Below are 22,163 nucleotides of genomic sequence, written 5' to 3'. Positions count from 1 at the left end.
AAGTATGTTTAAGGTGAAGTTCAATTTATTTTATTTATTAGTTAACTTTATAGATCACCCTTCATCCAAGGATCACAGGGTGTATTGCTGGTTAACTGTTTAATGGTTATTGTATTTGTTTAAAAACCAATTAAAATTTGTATTTAAAAAAGGATCACAGGATACGTTACAGTATAAAAACTACAAAAATACATAAAATAACAAACAAAACCATAGCTCCACCTCTCTGCAGTTGTCACAGAAAGGACCAGTTAACATCATCAGCACTGAGAGTTGTGAATTAACCATCCTCTGGTCAAACTGTCGCTTGCAAAGCAAATACTCTCCCTGATATCCAGTAAAACATCACCAACTCCAGTGATGAGTGTGAGAAACTTAGGAGGGACATACTTAATGGCTCTCTGCTTATAGCATTGACATTGACAGTGAAGGAGCATGACACTCTAAAAACGTAAATTCAATTTGGGATGCAACATTAAAACACAACTTCAGCTGTATTAAAAAGCACCCTAATATTCAAAAGATGCAAGCCACAGAATTGAGTCTGGTGTGGGAAAGGTAGCTTCAGTGCTTTAAAACAAGATATAAGGGAGCCAGAGTGTGTCAGGCATTTGAATGTTTCAGCTGGAATTGAGAAATCTGGGTTCAGATTCAGTTTGGCCATAAACTACTGGGATGCTAGGAAAAAATTAACAACCTCTGTCTCAGGAACCCTCTCTCAAAAAGAATAATAATAACAATTAACAATCTTCACGAAGCTGACGCAGGAGGAAAAGAAAACCCCCCACAATACCTCAGGTCCACAAAAGAACAACTGCTTTCAAATTCCAATCCATCACATTCTTCATAAATTTTGTTGGCTGTTTCGGGAGTGTCACACTCTACAACCGCATAGAAATACTTCAGTCGCTTGAACTGATAGTCTCTCAGTTTTTCCTTATAAATGCTTTAAAGGAGAGAGAGAAAAATCAAGTAAGGCTAAAAAAAATGAAGGAACAATGAAGCAATTATACTGCAATCCAGTTCTCACAGCTGTGTAGCATAAGAGTATACGCCAACGTATGAAACTCTTCATGATTATGACCAAATATCAGACACTAGTGCCACAATGCTGGACTCAGTGAGCTAACAAGGTATTTTGTATCTTAGACCCTAGGAATATGTTCTGATGTACTTTAGAATCTGAGTTCCCTCACAACTATGGATACTCCAGAGTGCCTGGTGCCTCTTGATATTGTTGGACTCCCACCTGTCCCAGCCAGCATGGGAAATGGTCAGGGATGATGGGAATTGGAAACCAGTAGCATCTCGAGAGCAGACTTCCTCAAACTCGGCCCTCCAGATGATTTGAGACTACAATTCCCATCATCCCTGACCACTGGTCCTGCTAGCTAGGGATCATGGGAGTTGCAGGCCAAAAACATCTGGAGGGCCGAGTTTGAGGAAGCCTGCTCTAGAGTCATGTGCTAGGATATAGTTACTTTTGCTGTACCCAAGGGATTGCATTCACACATAAATGGTTGTTGTTATATGTTTTCCTTTGAACAGCAGCTCTCATGCTATATCTCTTGGAACTCCCTTGATTTGCAAAAGCATCTTGCTTTGTGGCATCAGGAGCTTTCGTTTGAGACACAGAAGTTCAAAGGTACTCTGAACACAGCAAACTATTAGTGAGAAACTTTGAATCCCGTCCCCAGTTTGCCAATCCCTCCTAATGAATAGTTACCCAAACCATGGTAAGAAATCAATGCATAAGTGGCCCTATGCAGAAGTGAGCATGATCTTAAATTCATCGGCTGGTCAGGAACTTAGCACTAATACAGCCTTGGATCCCTGGATATTGTTGCACTACAACTCTCATTAATCCCTGATGGCTAGGCTGGATAGGAATGATGGAAGTTGTAAATCAAGCAACATCTGAGGAACAAAGACTGAAGCCTTCTGGACTAAAAGAACTGAAAAAGAAAAATCAACATGCAATAGTTTAGGTCTCCCCATACAATTCTACCGGCCACTGTTTACAGAGAAAGCCAGATATGTCTCTGCTTGAAGAAACATATGCATTTACATCCCCTAACTTTCCCCAATTACTTATCAGCATTATTATAATAATATCACCGTATATCTATCTACATGGCACTTGTTCCAAGAGCCCTGTGGTCTGAGAACAGAAAGCAATGAATGAACAAAAGTGGCCATGCTGTTTGTGTTCTCTGAAGCACCAAATGTGCTGAAAATGCTAAACAAAGGTAAAGATGCATTATGGTAACAATTAAACTAGCAATTTTTTCCTTTTCAGACATTTAGAACTGATGGCATGTCTATAGCAGCAAACTGGCAGTGTTCACCCAGAGGGAAAAAGGTTCCATCTAGTGGTAGAAATTCATTGTGCAGTATCATGTCAATACTTGTCACTTTGATACCCGAGGGTCATTCTGCTCATCATCCACCATCACAAATGCAACATGCAGCTGTAGTGTTCAAGTTGCTCAACTGGTCAGCCCTGCCTGCCTCAACAAGAAGCAAACAATGAGGCTTAGTGTTACCTGCAAACCAGATCTTGAGTTTGTTTCTCTATACAAACCATGAGTGGAAGCCAAAGAGCAAAACAAACTTTGAGTGCTGATTCACAGGTAGCACCAAGCCAAGCCTCTTGGTTTGTTTCTCCCAGATGTAAGCAAGATGTAGCAGAGCAGGAGCAACTGGGCAGTATGCACAGTGAACCATGGTTTATACCCAACCATTGCTTACTGTTACACGTGAACCAAACTAAGGTTAGGTCCACTACATCCCAAATGCTTTGGTGTGAAGACAAAGTTTTTAGAATGAGATACCAATAGATTTTTTTTTTTGTTAAACTAGAATCATTTTGATATTGATTACTAACTTTAATTCTTCCTAGGATTTCAAAGGGGTTTATTTATTATTTAGTATATTTATTAAAAGTATATACTGCCCTTCATTTGAGGATCACAGGGCGGTTTAAAATATAAAAAGACACTGCATAATAAAAAAACATTAACCCTTCCCGATTTATTGGATTTCAATAGCAAAATTTTATATATGGGAATTATTGTATGTCAGGGTTAAACACCTGTCATTCTCTGTGACATCTTCAGGAAGGCTTAATAGTTCAGTTGGACCATTCACTTCCTCCTCTTTCATTCTCTCTTTCCCAAACTCTGAAGGATAGATCTAGAAACAATAAAAAGGGTGCATGACATAGTATTAAGTGGCTTGAGAACAGCTTGGGCTTAGATTTTAAATAATAAATATCCCCATCTTTCCCTTCTGCCTTAACTATGATTTATACAATGAAATCCACTACTCACATTGCGCTATGAATAGGTCTTTATGCATGAGGCTCAACTGACACGGACAGAAGTTCATGGTAGACTGCTTTAACAGCAGAAATGTCTTAACTTTTGGTGTTCTGTTTTCATGCCTCACCAGTATACATTTTCCACAGAGTTCTATACTAAAGGATTCCTTATGGATTCCAGAGGGGGGGGGGGATTGCATTTACTGTCCAGTTAAAAGAGCATTCAGTGAACCTAACTGCAGAATTGCAATCTTACTCTAATATAGGAGTGGCAAACTTATAGACCTCCTGGTGTGGTTGGAATTCAAAGTCTCATCAGCCTCAGCCAACACGGGCAGTGGTGAGAGATAATAGGAGTTGTAGTCTAGTAACATACGGAGGGCCACAGTTTTGACACTTCTTCCCACACCTTCAGTGCAAGTCTAACCAAGTATTTCAACTGAAACACCACAATTTACAATTTCTCCAGCACAACCCATGCTAGTCTCACAGTTGCAACTATTTGCAAAAAGATAGGTGGATTCCTTTGCACTTCCCCAAATATGCATTATTTGCACGCTGCTGTTGAAAACAAGTGCTTACCTTTACAGAAAAGATAAAACCACCTTTAGGTGTAAATGAATTAAGTAAAGCCAGTAGGTCCTTAGCTTTCAGTCGATCCCAGTCCATGTTGCAAACTGCCAATCTACGTGTGATCTGTGTGTAAGAAAATAATTTCACAACAGCTGCCTAGACCTTTAAGGTAACACAACAGACTGCATATATCACCCTAAGTAAACAAAAATGCAGTTATGAAATTAGATTTGTGCACAAAGAGGACTCACAGTAGAGTATGAGCACGGCTACAGAGCTTTCTGCCTTGGAGAAGAACCAGAAAATGTGATCAACAAATTACATATTGACTTTCCTCCTCCAGTAAAGATCATATACCTTTGGCTGGCTGTTTCTTCTTCATATACATACATATACACATCAGGCCAGACAGGCAGTTAACCATTCTTGCTTAATCCAAGGAAGGATAAGAACCCAGGACAGCAAGGATAAACTGCTAAATCCACAAAGACAAAACTAAGGGCAGAAGATACAGAACCAGAATTTCAACAGAGGTTCTGCAACTATTTTGAGTGGCTCCTGCTTTAGTTTTAACCTGGTTAACAGTTGCAAAAACTGCTGCTAGAAGCACTGAAATTTTAAATGTGTTATATAGAAATACTAGAAAAACTCTTGTTCCATATATGTTAGGCCTTCCCTCCACCCCTAATGAAAAAGTGAGCTGTAAACTTGCTGGGAGTGTGGGAGGCTGCAATCCTATAAATCACTTACTTATGGACTTGCTTTTTATGAGGACGGGCCTTGAAGGAAGGCAAGAAACGAAAATCACTCTATAGAAAGAGCTACTTAAAAGATAATTATGTAGTTAGGTCTTTCAAGATTCCTTGAGCCTTACCGCATCTGCACGAGGGGCATCTTTAGCCAATTCTCCCCATCCATGTTCAACTTCAGGCTCCTTTGGATATATCTCAGCCAAATCCTCCTCTTCATCATCATCATCAGAGCTGGTTTCTATATTGCCTTTCCCCCTTGCCAAATCTGGCCCACTGTCGCTTTCATCAATCTCACTTTCATTTCCCGTTTCTTCTTCATCTTCTGAACCACTTTCTTCTCTCATTTCTCCCTCCTCTCCCAAGGCGCTTTCCTCTTCCAGATCCCCGCTATCCTCTGACTCACTTTCCTCTTCTGTCTCTTCACTACCTTCCAATTCATCAAGATCAAAGTGCTCCACATTTTCACAAGTTTCCTTTTGCAAGCAATGTTCATTAATGTGCTTGCTGAAAGAATTATCTTCCTTTCCTAAATGAAGGAAAACAATACATTTAAACATACATATGTACAATATAGTATTTTCCAAATCTGAATTACGTCCAATTATCCCTCTAAAAAAGATGGCACCTCAGACATGCAGTGTGAAGGAGAATGGAGTATTGCTAAGATTTTCAGTGGTGATTGAGATGTTCATTGACCAAATTGTAGCTTACAATAGCATGCATCTAACTATATGGGAAACCAAATGTCCAAGACTACCTGTCAAGTGGCAAAAATAATTTTCTATCACACATGAAAGTGGACAAATTCAGTAAGAAACTGTTTTTTAAATGTAAATGTTTTTGATAGCAAATTTAGGGAGGAAAATAAACTACTCTCTTTGGTGAAAATAGTTTTCATAACACTGTGTTTTCACGGTTTCTATTTAAAAGAGAAATTCCTGGGGTGTCCATGGATGGGCTTAGGCTGGGAAACTAGGCGAGTGCACACACAAACGTGTGTGTGTGTGCGCGCACACAAACCCAACACAATAAATTCTAAGCAGAAAGCTTGTGTGTTTATGTGCATTTTTCCCTGGAGGGGGTTCATAGCTTTCATCAGATTTTCAAAGGGGTCTGTCACCCAAGAAGGGTTAAGGGCCACTGCTCTAAGTCACAGGTGAGAAACCACGACATGCAGTCCTCAGCCCTTGACCTAAATTTGTGTGGGTGATGAGGGGGGAAACTGGGTAGCAAAAAGAGAGAAATGGCAGTCGCAGCAGGAGAGACAGAAAAGGTGGCAGCCACTAATATGAAACCCCAGGCATAGTACCTCCCCACTGGGACGGCAGCCACTCAAAATGAAGGGTTCTCTGCAATTCACTTCAGGGCTGCCAAAGCCAGCTTTTCGTCCTTGTAAAGGTAAAGGGACCCGTGACCATAAGGTCCAGTCGTGGCCGACTCTGGGGTTGCGGTGCTCATCTCGCTTTATTGGCCGAGGGAGCCAGCGTACAGCTTCCGGGTCATGTGGCCAGCATGACAACACCGCTTCTGGCGAACCAGAGCAGCGCACGGAAACTCTGTTTACCTTCCCGCTGGAGCGGTACCTATTTATCTACTTGCACTTTGACGTGCTTTCAAACTGCTAGCCAAAAGTCTGGGGGACATGCAGGCTGCTGGATGGCATAAAATGAGGTATAAGCCTGATGGCATAGAATCCTGTTTATAGGGATGCAGTGGTACTCTGGTGGTGGAGAGATTCTGCTAACTCTTTGCAAGAGACTGCACTACAACCAGTTCCACTGACACTTGGTGCATTGTACAGCCCTAATCCCCAACTAGATTCCGCCATCTATTTCAGGAGTTGAGAATCTGAGGCCCTATAATTCCTATTAGTCCCAGCCAGCATGGCCAATCATCAGGAATGCTGCAAGCTGTAGTCTAGCAACATCGAGAAGATGACAGATTCCCCACCCCAACCAATTTAAAGTACAGCTCTAGGACAGTTTTCCTCCTCAAGTTTAACATATATTACCTCCACAGAGTTTACCACTAAGCGCACTTCTTTCCAAATCATGTTTGGAAAACTTACTGATCTTCTGCGACACCACAAAAGCAATTATTGTGCTAGTTTGGGCAAAATTAAACAGTCTCCCATAAAAGAAGTATTGCATGCAGAAAACAGAAGCATAGAGAATTATTATTCATTTAGGCTATGCTTCTATGCACTTACTTGGAAGTTCCATTGAAACCCACATAGGGGTTTGGATGAGCAAATCTCAGTATATTAAACCAGGATACACATGAGCCTTTTTTTGCTCCTCCCTTCGTGGAAAGGCATTTTATGTAAATTGGGAAACTGCAGGTACCAGTTTCAACACAAGCCAGGGTCTTAAAGTCCATTTCAAACCATGGTTTAGGACAATGGCTTGTTTCAAAGCTGATGACCATAACTTCCCAGTTCAAATGAAATGGAAAACTATGGTTCATTAGCTACTTCCTGGTTTGACTGCTGAACCCCTCAAAGGGTGAATCAAGGGGCTTGTGTGCATAAGCAAAAGACTCATGCATATCTCAGTACCCCATAAACTGAGGTAGGATTATCCAAACTGGCTAATAAAATATTACATCCAAGGAAAGCTGAGTAAGATTGAGAGACAATTGACAAATTTCAATTAATTACATTCAACCAACCTAATTCATTTCTCTTATGGTTTACATAACTGTCTATGCTGCTATTCTTCACTGCTTTTTCTTTTACAGTCTTCAGATTCTCAGGAAACTTTCTGCCTTGCTTGTTCTGCTTCTTTGATGTAAGTTCCTTTACTTGTTGCAATTCAATCACTTGTGTGCCTTTTACAGTCTTTTTGGACTTTAACGACTTGCTTTTCTGGCCTTCATTTTTTAAAATACCCAGTTTTGACAATGAGGAACTTTTATCTGTCCCTTTGCTTTCTTTCCCAGAGTTACTAGCAACAGGAGACTTCTCAGATACTCTCTTTTCTTTAGTCTTGGCCTTCTCTCCCTGCGATTTCTTCTTAGTTAATTTTTGGTCAGACTCTGAAAGATCTGAATCTGAATCGGAAAGGTCATAAAAGCGTCTCAGGTCCTCTGTAGAGCTGTGTTGAACAGGCCGCCCTCGCTTATCCACAGTGTACTTCAACTTGAATTTTTTATCATGAAACATGGCCTGAAATCTTTTATCAATTTTGATTTTGCGATCTTTTTCTGGCATTTCCCAAAATCTTGGGTCTTTTGTAATGCGGGAAAACCGCTGGTCACTAATGAGCTCCTTTTTAAACTCCATTTTCACACTTTTAAAAAAGCCAAACTTGAACTACTAAAAAAAGAAAGAAAGGTTACATCCATAAAGCAGTTCTATCACAATGCATCACTCTGAAATTACTGACAGTTTTTATTAAGGAGCAAGACAGCACCAAGCATTACAGTAGTTTCACAAGACTTACAGATTAGTAAAGTAGGAGCAGCAAACATAGTGCCTTTCAGACGTTGTTGAACTCCAACTCCCATCATTCCCAGCTAGTGGTGATGCTGGTTGCAGTTCATGGGAGTCCAACAGCATCTGCATGACATGGTGTTGGCTACCCCTAAGCAAAGGAAGAAAGTTATACACCCAAAGAAGCATATGGCACAATCTGGACAAACAGTGAGACCTATTCAACCTTCTTCCTCACTTTTCAAGTTCCATTAAATGTAGTCTGATCTGGATAGGATCACGGCTTTTGTGAATCTACTGGCCTGCTCTATCTTCCCCAGAAAAAGGTGCAACTGGAATACCAGCTACAGTATAGCTGGTGGAATCCCATCCAAAACAGGCAGTATGTACATCTAACCTCATCAGCTTTTTTTAGTGGCTCAAAGTACTTCTGCCTTGTCTGGATCTAGTGACAGTCTGTTTGTACACAACCTGTTCATCACTGTTTTCAGGCACCAGTTCAAGACTTCTACTGCCTTCCTGGAATCTGATGCAAAAGACTGCTGAGTGCAATATTATCAGCATATTGTTGATACCCTACTCCAAATCTCTAGAAAATCTTACACAGAGGTTTCATGTAGAGGTGAAACAACATAGGAAACAAGCCAATGACGGAGCATAACAGTCATTCCTGGACACTGTCTTCTGATATTTGCCCTCCAGGTTCAAGTGGAACCAGTGCAAAATATGTTTTCTCAGAATGTCAAGAAGTATAGGCAAGGCAGTGTGAGGTTCAGCAGAACCAACAGAAATGCACCCCACCCCAGTTCCCAACACAGGTTATCAATGAGGAAAATCAATCCCAAAACCAGGTGAGAAGCCAAACTGGGAAGAAGCAAGATAATCAGCATCATCCAGGAATTACTGGATGTGAGAAAACAGCACATACATGAACTCTGCCTAGAAATGTTTGATACATACAATTATACTGAATAACAGTGACTAAGGAGGGTTTCTTACAACAGCTTTTTCCAGGGCAGCTGGCATATTGCTATTCTTGAAAGGAGAACTCATTATAATCTGCTCCATTCACCAGGCATTCCTCTCTGACTATATTAATCAACCATAGCATGCAAGGATTTAGAAGGCAGGTAGTAGCAGTGGACAACTTCACAGTTCCAGGGATCCCATTAACATCTCAAGATGAATAAGCAGGACAAGCAGGTGTCATGGGTATATCAACACAACATGTAAATCCAGGTCAAAGTTGAGGGAAAAGACCCTAATATCTTCTTCAGATACTTTATTCTAGGAGCCCCTAGCAAATAATGCTGGGCAGGTGGCTACCAGAGGGAGGATCTTTACAGTGGTGGCATCCCAGGAACAGAATGCTCTTGCTAATATGGCTTGTCTGGTGCCCACGCTGAAATCTTTCCAGCACCAGATGATTACGTTTTTTATTTTTGAAAAGCTTCCATCTTTCTTGCTTTTTATTAAAAAAATGTATGTTTTAGATCATTTGCAGTGTTTCCATATTCTGCCACTGGATTTCTTTTGCTCTTGATTTCATTTAAATGTTATGTTTTATATTCTATTTTATACCCTATGATCTTTACTTAAAAACTGCTCAGACAATTTTTGTTGTCTATGTGATATTTGCGTGGCGAGTTCCCGCCCCCCACCAAGATAAATAAACACACGAGACACCATAATTAAGGTTAATTGGGCGAATTAGGCCACAACTTTATTGAATTCAGGAATGAGAGGCATTGGCTTAGGCATTGGTCCTATCGACTATCCGGCTCCAGCCCATTTGCTGGAGACACGGGGAAGGGTTAACACTAATCGGGGGAGTCTCCCGCTGAGGCACGTCGGCTAGGAGCTCCCCCGGGTCACCGCTCTGGGGCGTGCCTTTGGCCCTCACCTCCATAGGCTTCGGACAGGGCCACGCCCCCCGGAGCCCTTTAACGGACCACCCTTTGTTCATTGGGGGGAGGTGATGGCGTTCCTCCCCCCCACACACATCCTCTTAACCCCATCTTACCAATGCCTACCGCCACCGAGCAGCCGCTCGCCGCCAATACTCTCATGCCTGAATCCACTCCATTATCCCCTTTGCAATATCCCTAAGCCAGACATCATTACCAGCATCCGAAAGATGCACGCCATCATACCGGTAGAGGGCCTCAAGGTTGAAACGAATGCCCGGGTGGCCAATCACCATCCCACCCAGGGCTGCCACTCTACGCACCACCGCCCGATCCAAGGCTTTCCTAGCCCTATTCATAGCTATCGGGCACCTGCAGTCTCTCCAAATCCGCCTCTCCATCAGTGAGGCCCAAATAATTGTGACATTCGGGTAAGCGGCCATCAGCTCCTCGAAGTCGGCAAAAATGTGCCACTGCAAGTCAACTGCCTTCCTGTAGGCTAGGTCGTTTTCCCCCAATTGTATCAATAAAGCGTCTGGGGGGCCCTCCACTGCAGCTCTGGCCTTAACTGCGGGCAGCAACTCGGCCCAGCGCATTCCCCTCCGGGAGACCCAGGAAATGGGTGACGATTTCTTTTGCTCTTGATTTCATTTAAATGTTATGTTTTATATTCTATTTTATACCCTATGATCTTTACTTAAAAACTGCTCAGACAATTTTTGTTGTCTATGTGATATATACTGTAAACAGTGCTTTTTGCTAGAAAAATAAGTGCCAGTAATCACCGTGAAGCTGTTACAGTACATGCCACACCTTTTAACAAGAAAAGAGGTGCCGGTACTGTATACCCCCTGAGTACCCCCTGGGGAGAAAGCTGACGGTAAATAAATAAAATCTACAAAATGTACTGCAAAAGCCCCTGGTCTCACCACTGTCTCAAGAACAAAGATGCAATAGGCCTGTAATCACTAGGAACTGTTTTGCTGGCTAAATTTTCACAGACACAGCAACGGCAGAAAAGTAGGATTTCACGTCTGCCATCACACCAAGGAGAAGGTCAGGTGTGGGGAGCCTTTGGTTTTCCAGATGCTGAACTACAGCACCAATCATTCCTGAAATGTAAGTTACTTGCAAGATAAGAGCAGCACTCTCCTACCTTTTATCCTAAATACGATCGAAGCAGAGATACAATTTGCCTAAAAATATCTCAGAGGCAGATTTGTCAGTTGTTGACCACTTTTTGAGGTGATAAAGGCTTTTTGTTGTTGACCACTTTTTGAGGTGATAAAGGCTGCAGCCCGACACACACCTACACAGAAGTAACTCCTTCAAGACTTACTCCCAAGAAAAATATGTATAGATTTGGACTGAAACATAGGAACAATTTATGCAGGGAAAGCATATATTGATATCTCCCATCTCCATCATCGAAAGGTGACATAACTGCAGTTGTAGCAACTGCACACTGGGTACAACAAGAGTACAAAACATACACGTATTGTGTAACTTATACAGTGGTACCTCGGTTTAAGAACAGTCCAGTTTAAGAACAATTTCATTTACAAACTTCACAAAACCGGAAATATTGTCTTGGTTTGAGAACTTTACCTCGGTCTAACAACAGAATCTGAACGGTGGAAGGGCACCGGTGGCGGTAGGCCTCATTAGGGAAAGCACGTCTCAGTTTAAGAACAGTTTCGGTTTAAGAATGGACTTCCGGAATGGATTAAGTTCGTAAACCGAGGTACCACTGTATTCCCCCACTGAAAAGTGCAGAAACCAATGGCTTCAAGTTGCAAGAAAGGAGATTCCAACTCAACATCAGGAAGAACCTTCTGACATTAAGATTTCTGTCTGACAGTAAAACAGGCTTCCTCAGAAAGTGGTGAACTCTGCTTTTCTGGAGGTTTTTAAGCATCTGCCACGTATGATCTAGCTGAGATTCCTGCATTGCGAGGGGCTGGGCTAGATGACCCTCGGGGTCCCCTTTCCAACTCTACAATTCTATGAAGGGAGGTATACAAATTTAACAATAATATTATTAATAATAATAATAATATACAACAATAATAAACCCTCTCCTGGGGAGAAAACGGCTGTTAACCCTGGCTAGCTAACACGGAGCAGAAAAGCGTGGTATACGCACAGGGGGAAAGCACAGCAGCAATGAAATAAAGCCGAGAAAAGCGCCTCCTACGAACATTTACGAACAAGGCACCGCTGCCTCCCTCATAAGAGGCGCAACCGCTCCACGGGGCCCACGACACCCGCGTGCTCCTCGTACTCACCGCAGCTTCTCCTCAGGATACTCAGGCGCGAGGAACTTCCGGTATCGGCGGGGGGGGGGAGAGCACACAACCTCTCGTCACTTCCGAAAGACTGCGCGCCACTGCGCATGCGCAGCGAGCGCTTCCTGGGAAGGCCGGCCTCCGGCGACTTCCAATTGGAAGGCGCCGTCAGCTGCGCGGGGCGACGGTTAAGCTTCCCAGCGATTGCGAATATAAACTGAAACAGAAGCAAACCGTGGAACGTGCGGCACGCGGGTTCGAGGCAGGAGCGCATGCGCATCGCTTTCTCGGCGATGGGCGCGAGGGCGCTGCTGAGGGGGCCGCACCGCCGCCTCCTCCGCCTCCTCCTGGGCGGCAGTTCGGGGCGCCGCTCCGCCGCGGGCCCCGGCGCCCTCAGCCCCTTCGACCGGCAGCTGAAGAGGAAGCAGAAGGAGTGGGCGGCGGCGCGGCCGGAGATGCAGCGCTGCGAGTACCTGAGGGAAGAGGTAAGCGCCGCTGGGGAGGCGAGGGCGGAGAGCCGCCGGGCCGCGTTCCTGGATGCGGCCCCCGCCACCCAATGCCAAGAACGTAGAAGGGACCGTTTTCGTGGACAGCGTTCGAGCCAGCAGCTTCAGCGTCCGGTTTTGCGGACTGGGATCCACGAAGGTTGAATAGGTCTCAATGTCATTTGGCTAGAGTAGCTGAAGATCATTCGACCAACCAAAGGTGGTTGGAGGGGCGGGGCATAACTCTTCAAACCAAGTAAATAAATAATCCTGCCTCCAGGAAAATAATAATAATAATAATAATTAATAAATAATACCTTATTTTTCTGCTGCTAACCACGCTGCCAGCCTTCCAGCAATATCAGTCCAAGTGCATGTGGCTGATCGCTAGCAAATGGGAAAACGTCAGTATAAAAATATATAGTCCCAAATTTACTTTGTCGTTCCTGGTTTGTTTTTTTGTTTGTTTGTTTTTCCTGCCTGGATTCAGACATCGCCTAGTGTGGCTGTTGGGCACACCTTGGCGGGATCCTACACTCTTCCCTCTGTGCCTTTGACATTGAGACTATTGCTAGTGCAAAACCTGCAAACTACTTTTTCCAAATATGTTTCAGACTATCAGGTCAAAGTGAGGTGTGGAGGAAAGATACAGGGTTTTCAGTGTCTGGTACGAAAATAGGGTTGTATTCAACTGACTTTTTCACAGAGTGGAGCTTTTGAAATTAATGACCATGACTAACTCGGCTCCACTCGTTTCAATGGGTCTGTTCTGAGTAAAGGTTTGCTGGTTGCAATCCATAACTTAACCAGCCTTACAGTACATTGTGCCTTGATTTGGGGAGTCAGGGGAGAAAATTTGCTGTTCTACACCAGCAAATGTCTTACCACAGTTCCAGGAAGGGAGGGAGAGTAATAGCCTGCAGGAGCTTTCATGATCACCAAAATAATGGTTTGACATTCTGTATGAATTAAGCCACTGATTGAGCATCACTTTTCAGTTAAATGTGGAAAAAGTTAAGTTTTTCCTAAGATCAAAATTGGTAGTGATACTAGTTAATCTGTAGTGGTGGTTAATTTATTCTCTGGAAGTGGTGAACCCATATAGTGAGAACCAACTGTTCCTTCTTCTGTTTCACAGGTTGGTGGTAGGATAGCTGACCGTGTGTTTGACATAACTAGGTAAGATATTAGCCTATCCAATTTGTATGTCTAGCTGTTTTCACAAAATCCATGCTATTTCAACTATACTGGAAAGTTGGGTACAGGGAATTATAAAAGCTTCCTGGTATCATTGATAGTAAATTCAGGTAGGTAGCCATGTTGGTCTGACGCAGGGTTAAGCCACAGAGCCTAGGACTTGCCAATCAGAAGGTCGGCGGTTCGAATCCCCGCAAAGGGGTGAGCTCCCGTTGCTCGGTCCCTGCTCCTGCCAACCTAGCAGTTCGAAAGCATGTCAAAGTGCAAGTAGATAAATAGGTACCGCTGCGGCGAGAAGGTAAACGGCGTTTGTGTGCTCTGCTCTGATTCGCCAGAAGCGGCTTAGACATGCTGGCCACATGACCTGTACACCGGCTCCCTCAGCCAATAAAGCGAGATGAGCGCCGCAACCCCAAAGTTGGTCACAACTGGACCTAATGGTCAGGGGTCCTTTTATCTAAGGTGTTACTGGACAATTTTTTAAAAAAAAATTTAGACAGTAAAGCAGTAATGTTTCCATTCAGTGGAAGGTGTGTAATTGGGAGTTGGATTTGGATCAAAACAAATATTGTACTGTCAGTGATAAAGAAGGAAACGTAAATTGAGATATTTTGAGGTAACAGAAGGAGGACTGATAGTTATTCACATGCCTGTTTAAAGAACAAGAGACCAAAATTGGCAGCCATAAATGACACTGAATCTATATGAAATAAAAGCAAATTACTTTGGGAATATGGTGTTGTGTGCTGCTGTAACAGCAACTTGTGTAACTAAGCAACACCTTGTAAAACATGATTAATGAGAAATAGCAGCAGACATAATAGCAAAAATTGAACATGTGCCTAAATGTAATCACGTTTAGAAATACTAGTGTTTTTTTTTTTTTAGTGAAACTTTGAAGTGAGGTAGGGGACGCGGGTGGCGCTGTGGGTAAAAGCCTCAGCACCTAGGGCTTGCCGATCGAAAGGTTGGCAGTTCGAATCCCCGCGGCGGGGTGCGCTCCCATCGTTCGGTCCCAGCGCCTGCCAACCTAGCAGTTCGAAAGCACCCCCGGGTGCAAGTAGATAAATAGGGACCGCTTACAAGCGGGAAGGTAAACGGCGTTTCCGTGTGTGGCTCTGGCTCGCCAGAGCAGCGATGTCACGCTGGCCACGTGACCCGGAAGTGTCTCCGGACAGCGCTGGCCCCCGGCCTCTTGAGTGAGATGGGCGCACAACCCCAGAGTCTGGCAAGACTGGCCCGTACGGGCAGGGGTACCTTTTTCTTGAAGTGAGGTACATAGGGTTGCAGTATTCTTTCCACAGATTTGACAGCATAATGAAACTTGTCAGAGTAACCACATCAACCAATTGCAAGTGGCATACATTTTGCATATTTTAACTTATAAAATTTTGAGGTGACATCTTTGAAGACATGAACTCATGGGTATAATAATGAAAGCCTTTGCAATTACTATTAAGGCATCTGCTTTCCTGGCTGAAGCTGTTACGTTAACAGCATTGAACACGAAGGGACTAACTTATGAGTAAACATGCAAAGAATTGTACTTCAGGTAAAATGAAAGGGCACAGCCCTTCAGAGGAATGAGACTTCAGAGGAAGAGCCTTGATCAGATCAGGCCTATACATCAAGCCAAATATTCTCTCTAAGTGCCACTTAGTTCAGTGGGACTTACTCTCAAGTAAGTGTATACAACATTGCAGCCTGTGTCTAACTTAGAGAGTAAGAATTGCACCAAAGCATTATATATTAGGAGTCTTACTGAGCTGCATCTTTGCAAATAATTTGCATTTATTTTTTCTAAAGGACTTTCCCCCTTGCATTGGATCTTGGCTGTGGACGAAGCTACATAGCTCAGCATTTAAATAAGGTATGATTTCCTCTGGATCTTTGGCTTGGATTTGAATTACACAGAGAGAACTAAACAGTAGATCTACCTTGGGCTTTTCTCTTATGCATAATAAAAATAGGTCTAGCCACAGTGGGTTGGATCCAGACTTGCCAATGTCAAATCTGTTTTGACTCTGTTGTCAGCAAAATTCTGAGTGCTGTCACACACAATACCATATTAATAGCTTAACCCTGTGATTGATAACTTGGATGTAAATCACATTGTGGCCTCTGATAGGATTTACACCCATGTGGATAGGATTGCACTTTTGTGGTGTACATTACAAAATATTGTCTCCCTATGAAATAAAGCTTTTAGATATGGACCAGGATATTCTACTTTTCGTGTGTCTTCACCCAAAGTAACTCTCCCATCCCACTCACCCCTAGATAAAGTCGGGTAAACGGTTGGAGACAATTTACGGTTATTTTTGTTTCAGGATGTAATTGAACAGCTTTTTCAAGCCGATATTGCAGAAAACGCTTTGGTAGGTAGCTGTCTTGTACTTGCTAGCTGTTTAATCCATTATATTGAAAAGTAAAGCACCTTAACTGCAGTCCTAAGCCATTTCTATTCTAATCTAATTTAGAAAAACGCAATAGAATCCGAGATACCCAGAGTCAGTGTTATAGCTGATGAAGAATTCCTTCCTTTCAAGGAGAATACATTTGATCTTGTTGTCAGTGGACTAAGGTAATTAATAAGTGAACTAAAGGTAAACAAAATAGTTTCTAGCGATTGCGGCTTGGCTCTGAAAAGGCTTGTGGGTGTGAATTAAAGCATTTCCATGCATGGGGTGAGGTTGAAGAAGAGCTAACTTTCTACAGAATTCAGTCCCTAGCACTATAACAGTTGCTTTGGCGGTGGGGCTTCTGAGCTACCAAGGTCTACAAATTATTGTTATGTGAAGGGAAAGGGGGCTGAAAAGCTCTAAAGCACAAATAGAACACTGCATATGTTCCTTTGGATTCTGGCCTCTGTATCTTAAAAACATGTGGAAGCTAACAATTCCGTTGGATACCAAGCCATTACGCACTCATCTGGAAATAAGTCTTATTGAACTCAATGGGGGCCTACTTCTAAGTAGATTTGTATGGTAATACAAAGTTGGTCTCCAAAACCAATATGTGGTGCTTATACCATTAAGGCTTTCTGGCTGGTTTCATACAAACTGGGAGTGGTTATTACCACTAACTACAACTAGTGTCAAAAGCAAGCCAACATCAAACCATGGCTTAGGAAGCTGGCTTGTTTATACTGTCATAGCTCAAGCAGAATGACAAGCTGAGTTTAATACTGCTGATCATCCAAACGCAAGAAAAGGGAAAAGTTGACAGCTGTGCAAGTGTGGCTCATAGCTTTTGTCTGAACCCTTTCTTAGTCTTTCATATTTTATGTCCAATACACTTACCTTTGTGCCAGTAGCCCAACCTGTGCTGCCTGAAACTTGCATTGCTAAAAGAGCTCTATACCTTTTATTAATTCATTTTTCACTTAAATTGTTGGTTTTTTTAGCTTGCATTGGGTAAATGATCTTCCCAAGACATTGCACGAGGTAAGTACAAGTATTACTGCTCCTATAAAGTTGATAGATAGGAATTTGGCTGAATATCTATGAGTACAGGTGAAAGTAATGTTTAATCATACTGAGTTTTCCCAGATATTCTGGCCATATCTTTACATTTTCCAGTTGGAAACTGGAACTATTACTTTATATTATTTTTTTTAAATGACTGGGTAGGCTGGGACATGGAGAGTTGTCCATCTGCCTTGATATATTTTGGGGGAGTGAGGGGGTGTCTTTTTAATTGTTACCCCTCCAAAAAAAACCCACTGTTCAGGTACTGGAAATGTCAGTGTTGTGTAAAAGTAGGAGGTATTAACATGCACAGAGTAGTTCGGGGGGGGTGTGTTTGCAGAAGTATAAAAATACTAGGATGAGGGTGATCAGGGACCCTGAAAATAGACCAATGAGGACTGAGCACTCCTACTGAGCAAAGAATGCTGACTTGGGAGGAGGAACACAGGGGAGAGAATGGTATGGCTGGGGGTGGGGTGGTTTATTGTGGTTTACTGCAATGGGAAGTGTTCTAGTGCATGCTACCTGATCGCTCATGCTTCCCTCCTCACCTGGCGCAAGTGGGGGAAACAAACAAGGAAGCCACAGTGAAAACCTGGCTGTGCTGTCCAAAGCAGGGATTGTGGTTTGTTTCTCCCCAACAAGCTTTAAACCATAGTTTGTTTAGCGTGTTTTGGGAGCGGAGTTTGAACTATACATAACAAAACAACTTTTGTTCATGCATTACTTAATTACAGTGCCTTGTTTCAGATACATCGAATCCTTAAACCAGATGGAGTATTTATTGGTGCCATGTTTGGGGGAGACACGCTCTATGAGCTTCGTTGCTCTTTACAGCTGGCCGAACTGGAAAGGGAAGGTGGATTTTCCCCACACGTATCTCCGTTTACTGCTGTCAGTGACTTAGGACATCTGCTGGGAGGAGCTGGCTTCAACACATTGACTGTGGTAATTATCAGTTACAAGAAAGGAAGCTCTGAAAACAGTTGCTTATTGAAAATGTCTGAATAAAGTTGTGTGCTTTCGTTTCTCCATATTCATACCTCAATTCTTCTTGGCCAGTCTTTCTTAAGAAGCTTCCCATTCTGTTGGCTGGCCCTGTTCTCTTCCTTTTTCCTTCAGAGACTCTGCCTCTTGGTCATCTTACTAATTAGGTTTCTAATTATCACCTGCTCCGTTTTCCCATTTCTCTATTTGCTGTAAGTGGCACAAAGCTTTCCTGTTGCTGGCTTGGTGTAACGTGCTTTATCTTACCAAACTCCTCCTCTTCTATTGTGTATGGAATCAAGTTTAATTTATACAAAAGAGCTGTGTTTAGTCTTGCTTGTGTCCCACTATTGGGCCTTTTTGAAGTGCATTATTTTGAATATGTTTAAAAACCTAAACCTTCCTATTTTTAGGATACTGATGAAATCCAAGTTAATTATCCAGGGATGTTTGAGATTATGGATGATCTGCAAGGCAAGTCTACTTTTTCTCATTAGCAAATTAGCAGTATAGCATACTATTCTGTATATCATGGTTAAATGCCCTAGGCTTTGTAGAGGGGCATTCCAGGTGGCTAATCCATGACACCTATGTACCCTGTACGTATATTCTACGGGTGGCATGGGGATCCTGTGTGGTCCTCCAGATGTTGTTGAGCTACAGCTTCCATCATCACTGACCATTGGCCATGCTGGCTGGCACTGATGATAGCTGATGATGGGAGCCCAGCATCCCTATCCCAGTCCTATAGATTGGTTAAACAGAGTAGGTTGTTGTTGTTTTTTGTACAATTGAGGCTGATGTCTGAACAAGAAAACATTGTCTGCTAGCCTTTGAAGGTAAGGGGGAGCACTAATTTTTAATGTATGTTACTAGTAGCATGCATCTTGAGTAGGTAGTATGCCAGCTCTGATCAGTTGTGAATCTCCAGTCTAATTTTAGATCAAGCTGAATAGCTATTTCTATTCTTGCCTTAATTCATAAATAAATAAATAAATAAATAAATAAATAAATAAATAAATAAATAAATAAATCACTTTGACAGCTGTCAAAGGGCAAAATACTTGTTTTAAATCATCCTTGACTAAATTTTACAAAAAAAAATGAGCTATAGTCCTACACACACTCACCTGGAAGTAAATCCTATTGAACTCGATGGTGCTTGCTTCTGAGTAAGCATAATATTGTGTTTTAGAAAACAATACTTCTGGAAAGTTTTCCTCACGCTGTTTGGAAGATGTTTCCATCTAAAGTGGTTAAACCACCTGTCTGTAATAGTCTGCATGACCATCACAATATATACTGCTTTGTAAGGTGTCTCTAGGGTTTGTTTACCATGACTGCAGTCCTATGCACACTTCTGAGTGGAAGCTCCTTTGAACGCTGAACACCTCTAAGTAAATATGTATATGATCAGTTGGCAGATAGGATTTTTGAATTGCATATCTCGTCCCATATTGTCATATTATTGATCTGAAATGCAGAGTGTGAAACTCATCGTGTGTGCTGTATCTTCTTTTAAAGCCTGAAAACTATTTTTAGGTATGGGAGAAAGCAATTGCTCTTGGAGCAGAAAACCTATGCTACACAGGGCAACCATGTTGGCGGCAGCAGCTGTGTACAGAGGTGAGTTTGGTGTTTGAACTGGAATGTCTTAACTTGATGAGTTGGGTACCTTTAATAGACCTGTACTGGCTTAAATAGATTAAATTTTACTATATGGTGAAAAGTTGAGGGATAGTGGTCTCTGAATAGGTTTGTGCCATATACCGTATTTTTCGCCCTATAGGACGCACTTTCCCCCCTCCAAAAATGAAGGGGAAATGTTTTTTTTCTTTATTCCCCCCCCCCCCAAAAAAAACTAGGTGCGCCCTATGGGCCGGTGCGCCTTATAGGGTGAAAAATACGGTAGCTTCACCAGCCTTCCCTGCAAACAAGTGTTTTCAAGGCTGGTTGCCCATCCTTTTCTGTTTTCTCACTTCTTCCTCCTCCCCACCATAGTTCACACAGCTTTCCAGTGCTGGAACATATTTTGCTTCCCTTAATGCCAAGAAAGAGTGGGAGCTCACAGCTGCTTCATTTAGCTGGGCAAAGAACCATGATATGAAAGTTGTCATTCTTTGCTCTCTTCTGCCAAAAGGACCAGCAGAAGTGGAGGTTCATGCAATCACCATAGCAAAAGAAAAGCCGCGCACTAGCATAACAGTTGGATGACTGTTCTTTTCCCTAGTCCTTAAAGAATTTAAAGGGCAGAAGCTGGCCAGAAAGGCTTCTGGTACAGAAAGTGGGTGGATAGTTGGCTGCCTGGATGCCTGACTAGCACTGCTCATCTTAGTCAAGTGGCTCATTTCATGCCTGAGTTGTGCAATCCAACGACTTAAGTAGCTCCTCAGTATCTAAAAATAATATAAAAATAAATGTATTTATATATTATGCAAATAAAATTATGACTACCTGCTTAGGCAATTAAGTCTGTCCTATTCTGCAGTATTTCTCTGGTATTATGTATAATACATGTTTCTTCCATAGAAATGTATGGAAATGATGATGGGACCGTACCTGCAACATTTCAAATCTATTACATGATAGGTTGGAAATTCCATGAAACCCAGGTAATGTCCATCCGTTTGATTACAATTAGAGTGTCTAAATAAGCTTATATTTACATATATTGTGTTAAGCTTTTTCAGCGGAATTCCTTTACCAGCTTTTATTTAGTTTTATTAAATTCCATGCTCTTCATGCATAACGTGATTCCTTCTGTCTTCTTTTCAGGCAAGACCAGCACAGAGAGGTTCTGCAACGGCGTCATTTGGCGATCTGAGAAAAATTAATGAGCTAATTCCAGGAGGGAAAAAGCTTTGAGATGTGGTGTTAGTGGACTTTTGCACTGTGGATATTCACACTGCCATGTGCTTTTTAAAACTGACGTGCCACTGACTTTATTTATGTATGTAAATAGAAACAGCATAGATGTATGGATTTTTATGGTATAATGCCAAATAAAATCATGGTATTTCATGTTTCTGTACAGAATTCAACTGACAAAACACGAGAGAATGAAACAGAAAAGGTCCATATATATTAGGACTAGGGTAGGGTCTAAAGCAGGGGGTGGTTAAGGATCAGGCCCCCAGCAACTTTTTCTGGACCCCCAAGGCCCCATTAAGTTTGGCAGTGCTCAGCACCTGCTGAGGATACAGCTTGCCCCCTCTTCAGTCATTAGATTGAATGGAATGGAGCAGTAGCACCATGTCCCCCAAGCTGATCTACATGTAAAGGGTGCTGTATAGGCATGCATGCGCAAGAGGATAGGGTGCCATTTGGACCCCCGAGTGCAGGTATGTGGCTCTTGGTCCAAAAAACAACCACCAAGTTTAGGCACCCCTAGTCTAAATCCATATGAGACGTCCACTTTGCTGAAGCCAAGCAAATGTGGGTCTGGTCACTATCTAGATAGATACTAAGTAGGGCTATATTTCAACTTTCAAAGCTGTCAGCCTTCAAATCACCACTTGAATCCTTGATCGGTCTTGCTACCCCTTTCCTTCTCTATTCTGTGATTCACGCAGAGCTATGTTTCTCACTACCTCTTGGATATGCTTCCAGTCCATTGAGCAGTCTGTGAGCTGGAAATCATGGGAAAAGCTGAGCAAGAAAGAAATGTAGCTGTATTTACCTAGGGAAGACTGACCTCTATTAAGAGACTGGAAATGTAATAAAACATTAAGCTTGATCAGTTACATGCA

At 42.4% G+C, this 22,163-nt stretch overlaps 2 protein-coding genes across 3 annotated transcripts in view; one reads left to right on the top strand and one right to left on the bottom strand.

Annotated features, from left to right (window-relative positions):
- The window catches only part of ESF1 (ESF1 nucleolar pre-rRNA processing protein), a 32,540-nt gene extending 20,156 nt beyond the window's left edge, over positions 1-12,384 (bottom strand). Inside the window, exons 1-6 of one of the 2 annotated variants that reach the window (XM_028722255.2) lie at positions 12,276-12,384; positions 7,318-7,963; positions 4,770-5,173; positions 3,905-4,018; positions 3,095-3,195; positions 794-946 (exon numbers count right to left, since the gene is read on the bottom strand). In XM_028722255.2, coding sequence (XP_028578088.2) covers positions 794-946; positions 3,095-3,195; positions 3,905-4,018; positions 4,770-5,173; positions 7,318-7,930 — 1,385 coding nt within the window. In that variant the 5' untranslated portion in view covers positions 7,931-7,963; positions 12,276-12,384. The remainder of the gene's footprint in view (positions 1-793; positions 947-3,094; positions 3,196-3,904; positions 4,019-4,769; positions 5,174-7,317; positions 7,964-12,275) is intronic. The other variant, XM_077926441.1, reaches the window with a different exon arrangement.
- Positions 12,385-12,460: 76 nt separating this feature from the next.
- Positions 12,461-21,435, top strand: NDUFAF5 (NADH:ubiquinone oxidoreductase complex assembly factor 5). Its single transcript, XM_028722269.2, has 11 exons — positions 12,461-12,760; positions 13,899-13,939; positions 15,764-15,827; positions 16,288-16,335; positions 16,438-16,541; positions 17,364-17,403; positions 18,178-18,375; positions 18,828-18,888; positions 19,957-20,040; positions 20,944-21,026; positions 21,190-21,435. Exons 1-11 carry the CDS (start codon positions 12,548-12,550, stop codon positions 21,277-21,279), a joined length of 1,026 nt encoding a protein of 341 aa, XP_028578102.2. The 5' UTR covers positions 12,461-12,547; the 3' UTR covers positions 21,280-21,435.
- Positions 21,436-22,163: the final 728 nt, after the last annotated feature.

This window comes from Podarcis muralis, chromosome 3 (genome assembly GCF_964188315.1).
Source record: "Podarcis muralis chromosome 3, rPodMur119.hap1.1, whole genome shotgun sequence".
Lineage (NCBI taxonomy): Eukaryota > Metazoa > Chordata > Lepidosauria > Squamata > Lacertidae > Podarcis > Podarcis muralis.
This window is presented reverse-complemented; position numbering and strand designations above follow the sequence as displayed.